This window comes from Gekko japonicus, unplaced genomic scaffold, assembly GCF_001447785.1.
Source record: "Gekko japonicus isolate JY-2015 unplaced genomic scaffold, Gekko_japonicus_V1.1 scaffold1602, whole genome shotgun sequence".
Taxonomy (NCBI): domain Eukaryota; kingdom Metazoa; phylum Chordata; class Lepidosauria; order Squamata; family Gekkonidae; genus Gekko; species Gekko japonicus.
Window position 1 is genome coordinate 227,535 of NW_015172053.1, and position 8,959 is coordinate 236,493.

Genomic DNA, 8,959 nt, shown 5'->3' on the forward strand with positions numbered 1-8,959 from the left:
TACATGTCAAGTTCTTGAGGGTTCAGCTTGGCTGCTGACCAAGTAGAGGTAGAGGAAGATACATTTTTAAAAATCCAACCTACTTTTTCCACCAGAGTACCAAAGACTGTAGAAATGTTACTGTTCATGGTGCTGAAGTTTTTAGGAACACATCAGCTAAGAGTTTCTGGTTCTCTATTTATAATCTAAATACATGCAATAACAGCAAAACATTGAAATAGTATGGAATACAGATGCCACATAGGCAGTCCTGGGAACTTAATCACAAGACAGGGAGAATTTATACGTAAGTTCATAAGTCAAGCATAGTTAACATCGAAGAAGTGATTACATGTTCAATATGCCCCTGACCCATGAGTAGACAGATGCACTAATTATCTTAAAATATTTAAGGGAGAACGCCTATGAACATTGTTATCTAGGAAAAAACGGCTCTAATGTTTAATTAGTGCTTATACAAATAATGACTTGGAACTTTATCTGAAGCTAACAGAAGGCATGCTCTTTATTACTCAGCTTTCAGAGTATTTCAAAACCCACAGATAGCTGTTTGCATTAGTTTCCCTCCTATAGAGTAAAATTTTAATTTTAACAAATAATTGTTTGGAAGCAATTATGTATGCCATACTACCTATCAGATGCAACTTTTAAATAATCTTGCTCAAATAGGTTTTTTTTCTATTGATGAATAATATTGCTGCAAAAATCTCAGAGACCAGCTACCTAAGAAAGTGGTGTGTCTTAAAGGAAACCTGTCAAACTGTAACCCATCAAGCAGAAGGGCTTGATATTCAGATGCTCTTCCCCATCTTCTGGGTCAAATATAGGGGGTTATCAGACATCTGCCATATTATGTGTCACATATGGCTTGGAAGCAGTGGAGCCACAATTTTGACAGGCCTATTTGAAAGCTCATATTCTGAAACAGGTTTATATCCATTTACATTTTGTCATAAAAAGACTGTGGCCTTTCAATTTGTTTACAGTCTGCAAAATTTTAGGCATTAGTTAAAGTGAGCTCTAATTTTGTAGTACAGTCCATTTCCATTGTTTGTAGTATGTATTTCGCTGTTATGATTGTATCAATTCATTCTGTAATCTGTCTTGAGCCTCAGTGAGAAAAGTATGAATTAACAAAAATAAAAACCTTGCACAATGAAAAGCAGAACTGCAAGCTCTGGCCTCATTTTTAGGAGAAGAATAACATTAAGAAATGTTTTCTGCATGGGAGACTACAAAAACAGAAACAAATTGCTTCTTTTGCTACAGAATGCAATGATTGCTTCTTAGCTTGCTAGAAAATAAGATTTTTGCATAGCAACTCTGATTACTGTAGAAGGACTTAAATTAGACTGTTTCCTAGGTACAGAATAGTCAAGGGATATATGGTAGAAGAATCCACTAATGAAACAGGTAATACTCTCACACAAACTTAACTGTATGTTGTGTGTCATCCCCCCACTTTACCTTCCCATCGTTTCCCTTGTCCATACATTTTTTCTACCTTGGTAACAGTAAGGAAACTGCCTGTGTAGCCCCAGTGGACTACATAAGTGTAGAGAGATTGACAGGAGAATACATCGGTCTTCAAAGCTCATTAGATCTTTCAGAAGCTTTTGACATCGTGGATCACAATTATTTTGAATCTCTTAGAACATCTGATTGGGGTACTGGGGCTAGCTCTCCAGTAGCTTCATTCTTCTTGGCCTAATTATACACAAACGGTGGTCACTGGAATGTTAACTTGTCTCCATGGGATATGGTGCATGAGGTTTCACATGTACTGATGTTATCCACCAGAACTCTACATTATGGTCCATTAACTAAGTCATGAACTAGTGTCGCAGATGAGCATAAAAATATAAAAAGCAATATAAACATTTTAAAATAAATTAAAATTGCAAAGTACTATGAATCCAGACTAAGATTGGATCCAAGTAAGATAGGGGTAAAGCTATTAGAAATCTCTGAGCCAAATGGAATTATTTGCCTGCAACAAATGGAATGAAACCCTCCAAGCTGGGACTCACATACAAGTGACCTCCTATCCCAGCATCAGCCGTCACAGAGACTGCAGTGACTAAAGCTGGCCCAGCTTCATGTGCCTTCCGTATCCCATCTAGATCTAAGAACAGGGCCTTTACTAATGTGGCTCTCAGCTTTAGAAAGATTTCAGCAGAAGACAGGAAGTGATCTTCTTTGACCACTTTTCATCAAAAGCTTATCATTTGGGCACATTTTTAACTGATTCTGCCTAGCAAACTGTGGCTCTGCTCTGTTCATATTGACAGTTTTGTGGGGGGTTTTGGTAAAATAAAAGGTTCTTTTAAATTATTTTAATTTGATCATTTTTGAGCATATCAGAAAAAATACTGAAAGCTTGGAGAAATGAAGCAACTGGATGTGTTTATTTTACTAGAGCTATATACACTCACTCCCAGTGACCATGTAATTCCTAGCTCTCCTTACTCCCAAAATCATTTACTTTGTTGCATACTTATGCTCACCAACTATCTCAAGATCCCCACCTAGTCACATATTCAGCTTAAAATAGGGCATTCTTCTCCAGTAGAGCTGATGGAGACAGACCAACTAATTCCTAGCATATATGCTTGGCCCACAAAATGGTGCCTTCCAAAGAGCACCTGGGACCCATTTTGATTCCTGTCTTCCTCCTTTTTATCTGCTACTTTCACAAACAGTGAATATTGGACTCGATACTGGGCTCTTACTTTTTTCTCCTTTCACAAACAGTTTCTCAGTGGTAAATTCATCCTTAAGCATGCCAGCAGGGGGTGCCCATAGCCATATCAGTAGCACCCATAGTGGACAGTACATCTTGGGGGGGGGGGGGTTGTCAGCTTCATTGTTCAGCTGGTGTAGCACACAGGAACAGAAAGAGTTTCACAGTGGGCTGATTTGCAATTGTGCATGTGTGCCCTACCCCAATATTTTATTGAAAATATTTACATGTCTGTCTTTCTGCTGACAAAATCAGGAGCCAAGATAAGTGGTCTCTTGAACACTTGGCTCCGAGGGAACTTTTAAACTTTCAGTGAATTTCAAAGAGAAGCTTCAAGAACTGAAAGTGTGCATGATCAGCATTACTCTTCCTCCACTACAGCAATTTCACATTTTGCACATCCACATAGTAGAAAGAGGAGCTCAGAAACAAGGTGAGGTCTAAAATTATGATCCTAAGAATTACTGAAATAACTCATTGTTTCCCCAGTGAAATATATTTAGGATCAGATTTCTTCATGTTTTAGAACATGCATCTGATATTTATTTCAATAAGCAAAGCAAAGGAAAAATGCTATCTTGCAAGGGGGGAAAGAGAACATCATTTTGGAAAAAAAACAGGAAAGGAAAAAGGCAGCTAAGCAGATAATGTGTTCTACTGAACTGAAAGAAAAGGAATTTAACAGAGGATGGCAGAACCGTTCCAGCAAATACTTGCAGAATCCAAGGAAACATTCTCATTAACAAGAGACACAGCATTTGTGTTTAAAGCTTCTCTCTTCCATGTAGAACAAAAGACCAGCTACACTGTTATGATCTTAGTCATACTGTGGGCGGGGGGAGGGGTTAGATAGAAGAAAAATGAGTAAACCGATAAAGGGTTGTATGAAAGAGTGGAGACTGAATAGAGAGGGGAAGGGGGATGGTATCAGTGAAGATGACATGGCAGTTTATGCAGTTGGCATGAGAAATGATGTCCCAACATGAAGAAAAAGCAAGCAAAAATAGCCCAAAGGCCTGCAACATGACTCCAGTAGCAAAGGAAACAGGGGCAGACCGGCCATTTAACCTCCAGGGGAGTTCTCAGGAGCAGGCAGAGTCAAACTCCAGGGGCTCTGCCAGTGCTGCAGAAGCCACTCAGCTCAAGCAGTTGGTGGCGGCCCAGGAGGCAGAGACACGGGAGCCGACACCCATGCCTGGCCACGTCTGAGCTGAGTGGCTCCTGAGGCACCAGCTTCTCATGCACAGGCAGCCAGTGTGGTGCAGTGGTTAAAGTGTGGGACTAGGATCTGGGTAAACCCAGGTTCATATCCCCACTCTGCCACAGAAGCTTGCTGGGTGACCTTGGGCCAGCCATATACTCTCAGCCTAACCTACCTCACAGAGTTGGTGTGAGGGTAAAATGGAGGAGAGATGAATGATGTAAACCACTTTAGGTCCCCACTGGGGAGAAAGGCAAGATATAAATAAATAAATAAATAAATAAATAAAATGCCACACAAAGGCCACTTAGCCTGATTTGCTCCTGGGCTATTTTTAACTCCCACCCATAAAACAAGGCATAAGCCTGACTTGGAATGGAAACTGCTTCGGAATCCTAGGCACACTGCTCTAAAGTTGGAGAAAGGGCAGGGCACTGGACATATTGGACTGGAGCCAATCAGCTTTTCTGCTGGTGAAAAAGAGAAGAAGGTATCCTTTAACCACCAAAAAAACCCCTATGCTTGGGATCATGGGACCTGCCTGGACAAAAGGCATGTTGGATGGGAGCTGTAGTTAAGAGGGGCATTAATTGATATTGAGTGACTGGATCCAAGCCATAATAAATACATTTTCAAATTATCAAATACTGGATGGATAACTGGCAGTGGCTACGCAAAGGCTAGGAAACTCCAGAAATCTGCCAGATTCAGACACAGCTGGAATTCTGCAGAACTCTAGAAGGGGTCTGAATCAAGAAATCATGTTAGTGAAGTGATTCCCGGGGGGCAAGTTCCAGGGCAAGTATAAGAGCTAAACAGAGAAAGGTGGGTAATGCCGATGGGCACTGGCATCTCTTGTAGTCTGCCCTTGACCATGAAGAAAGGGGAGAAGAAGGTCTTGAGTGGCATATGATAATGCTGCCTGGCTAAATGCAATACCAGGAAGGACCATTCAGTCAATGGTGAACAAGTCATTATTTTTTAGACCCAGGTGAATTCTCACAAGCAGGAGTGGGAAGAAAAAAGAGACGGCTAATTCAGACAGGCATTAATAAACCTCTTTTTGAACATAGGGCCTAGTTTTGCAGCATCTTTGAACAAGTGCAGAGTGTCTCCCTTTCACCACAGAACTACCACCAGCCACTATACATCTGAGATTAAAAGCAAAGTTTCCAGGGCACACAGGGAAAGGCTGTGGTCTTCAGTGGAAGACGCTCTGCTTTGCATGATGAAGGTCCCAGGTTCAATCCCTGGCATCTGCAGTTAAAAAGACCAGGCAGTAGGTGCTGTGAAAGAGAGCCACTGCCAGTCTGAGTAGACAATACTGGCCTTGATGGACTGATAGTCTGATTCAGCATAAGGCAGCTTCATGTGTGGTATAATTACCAAGCGGCCTTGAACTTCTTAACAATTCTCACAAAAAGCTAGAATATCAGGGAGTAGTTGTGGCTGCAGCCCAGCCAGGCATTTATTTATGGAAAAGTCAGTGAACCAGGACGAAGGAACACAGAGATTGGTAAGGGGATAGAAACAGAGAGATGATAATAAAGCAATATTTGTTGCAAAGAAAAAGAAGCATTAAGAGAACATCCAGTGGCAGCTGCAGGACGGGCAAGAGAAAGAGGAAAGAGTTACAGTACAGTATTCCGTGCACACAAAACAGAATTTTGTGCTCCAGTAATGTTTAGAGAGCAAGGCCCATTACATTGTTGCATTTGGGAAGTGAGATTCTGCACAGTTATCTCAATCCATTTTACTTTAAAGTATTATTAAAAGTTTCTACAAAAAATAAACCAAAAGTTTAACCTTTGGTTTAAAAAAAACAAAAAACAGAGCAGGCTGGGGAGGCAGTATGGAGAAAAGTTGGAACAGTTACTTGAAAAATGCAATATGGCTTCCATGGACAGTGGCAGGAATATAGCAGGATGCGAAGTGGGGGAACCGCAATACTGAAAAAGTAGCCAGGGTTATGGTGAACAAAGAAGCAGTTGTTTGGGGGAAGGGACAGGAAGAAATAAGGGAAATAAGGTGGCATAGACAAAAACACCTACACGTGTCTAGCTGATGGGGAGTCAGTAACTGTACAATATAGCTAAAGATAATATTGCAGTCCTTTGTTCTCAACAGATATTACTACCAGTATGACTGAATCACACCCCCCCCAGGCATATTTCATAGAAAAACAAGCGTTGCATAATCTACATTCACTCCAATGGAGTTTTTCACAAGCTCCATACAAATATTTGCACAGTAACAGCAGTACTAGATGCACAATGCCCAATATCTTCCTAGGCAGAGAAGGCACAGCCCTTTTTACCAGGACTTCAGAACCAGAGCTCAGTCTTGGATCCTCTGAAGTTATGAAGGGGCAGGGTGGGGTGATCAGGTCTGTATGTGCAAAGCAGCTGCCCTCTGTCATGGAAGGAACAGAAGCAGGAATCAGGAGTATAGTGTCAAATAAAAATCTTGAATCACAGTCACTAATTGGTGACCCTTCAGCCTATATAAAGAATGTTTTTATACAATTAGAATGGATAAATTAATTGTTCAGTACATGTTCTTTGAAGAAAAGAGAACCTAAAGATGCAGTAGTGATGGAATACAGAATGGAGATATGATAGTTACTCCAAATTAAATTTACTAGAGTACAAAGATGCGATCTTCTGGCGATCAGAAATAAAAGAGGCAGCAGGCATTCATTTAATTTGGAACCTCTATAAATGCTAGAGGTTAGGAGTACAGAACATTCCAAACACACATTATATATTCCAGGGTGAATGACGGCATGCATGCAAGACATGTGCCAGAGCCAGCCCCTGCTCAAACTAAGGGGGGGGGGAGCAGGCTACAACAACAAGGACGCCAAAGGAAGAATGATGGATTTGTAAAACCAGGTCCTCAGCACCACTGGAATAAGGAGCAGAAAAAAGGGCCTGTTAAGCAGGCATGCACTTAAAACAGACCAACTACCCAGGGCACGGGTGTTAAAAATAAGGACGAGGGCCGGAACTGGCCCATCCAGGGCTCTTATACGGCCCGCAAGCAACTGGTGCAAGGGAGGGAACAGGGGGGAGTGGGCAGAGCCACCCCGATTGTGGCTTCAGCATGGCCGAACAACCTCATCTGCAGCAGTCAAGTAGTGTGGGAGCGTCTGCCCAGTGCTGCACTGCTGGCTCTCCTGTCCACACATATGGGTTTTCCTTTGGACCCCCCTTCTAGCCCATGGGGCCTTGCAGTGAGGATACACCAAGTCGGAGCTTACCAGCTGCTGTCCTTTTAACAGTTTATATCACTGGAACCCGCCATGGCCCGACCAGACAAAATGACATTTATGTCAGATCTGGCCCTTGTAACAAATGAGTTTGACACCACTGACCCAGGGTTCAAATTGCAGAAACAGAGATGTTCAGCCTTAAATTTATAGCTGAAGAATCAGCCCTTGGAAGTCCACTATCCTACCCTACAAGCTCCATGGTACAGGCATTTGATCCCTGCTTATGCTACTCTGGAAAGTGCCATGCGAAATTCCCCCACCATCCCAAAGTGTCTTCTGGCATCTTAGGAGCGAACACAAGTATTATGACAAACTTCCAGGGGGATAACAGTTCACTCCTTAGAATAAATGAGACCTAACCCACACAAGCTTATATCACAACGAATCTGTCAGCCTTTCAGTTGTTACAAGGCTCTTTTTGAATTTATTTTGGTTTGGCTGCAACACACTCACACGATCATCATTCCGGGACTCTTCAGTACATAAATGAAAGTCACTCTGCACTTACTCAGTGGTACCCATGCTTTAAAAAAAAGAAAAGAAACACTTCCCTCATACTGATGCCTCCACAAAAAGCCCAGTGAGGAGGTCCAGAAAGCAAAGACGCTCCGCCAGCCAGCGAGTACGGAAGCAGGAGGGTACCTGTATTTCCTGAAGAGCTGGTCAGACTCCCGGAAGCCGTTGTTGAGCAGCATGTTGATCCCGGCCAGAGCCAACTCCGAGTCCTCGATTGGCAGCGGCCCCTCTCCGGTGCCAATGTCCTGCTCGGAACCAGCCATAGCGGCGGGCAGGTGGGAGACCCACCCGGCACTCTCCCCCCTACACTGCCCTCCGCCTGCGCACAAAAGGCGGCGGCGGCAGCAACAGTAAAGCCGAGGCACACGCCCTCCGTCCCTTTCGGGCAGCGTCCACCTTCCCTCGGCACTCCCTCTGCGGCCGCCACCGCTCCTATTGCTCCCGCAGCCGCCAACAACTGAGGGTAACGCAGCCGGTGAGGAGGACTCCGCAGCCCTTCAAGCAAGGGCTTGCCTCTAGCGCGCTTGCGCGGGACGGAATGAGCGTGCGCATTGCCGATGCAGAAGCCTTTGCCCTGAACGCTTGGTACCTGTTTCGAGGGGCTGTTCTTGCTCTCAAGTGGAAAGATGCTGAGCGGCCCCATTGTAAGTCCTTGTCTGCTTTTCTAGAGGGGTGGAAATAGAAGGTTGCTGCTGCTGCTTCTTTTTGGAGGGTTGGCAAAATTAATACAGGCATCAAAAGATGCGGTGTTGTTAGCAGAGGATGTAAGAGTGATCTTGAGTCAGATTAAGGCTCTATCTAGTGCAGTAATTTCCCCCCACACACACAGCTAGATGCTTCTGGGGTGGATGTAAACGTGGCATGAAGGCAAGAGCCCTTTTCTGCCCCCCTCCTCCGCAGCTATTGTTCAGCTATTAGTTACTGCTGAATATGGAGGTTCCGTTTAGTTATCATGGCTAATAGCCGCTGTTAGCTCTACAGCGTAACACTAATGCTTTCTGAGAAGTAAGCTCTACTGTTTTTAGTAGGACTTACTAACTGGCAAGTTAATAATAAAATATAGTCCTAAAGAGGTGTGATAAACTATTAACTGTATGTCTGCTGAAAGCAGTTCAGTATATTTATGTATTAAATAACATTTCAGTTTTTAAAAAGAGGGGAAAAAATCTTGAGTGGGTATTTTGATTTATGTATAATTTGCCATGATTACACGTTTGTGCTGTGC

The 8,959-nt window shown here is 43.2% G+C and overlaps 1 protein-coding gene across 1 annotated transcript in view; it reads right to left on the bottom strand.

The window, feature by feature from the left end:
* TTC39C (tetratricopeptide repeat domain 39C) overlaps window positions 1-8,217 on the bottom strand; it is a 68,719-nt gene extending 60,502 nt beyond the window's left edge. The window contains exon 1 of the mRNA XM_015420743.1: window positions 7,861-8,217. Coding sequence (XP_015276229.1) covers window positions 7,861-7,997 — 137 coding nt within the window. The 5' untranslated portion in view covers window positions 7,998-8,217. The remainder of the gene's footprint in view (window positions 1-7,860) is intronic.
* Window positions 8,218-8,959: the final 742 nt, after the last annotated feature.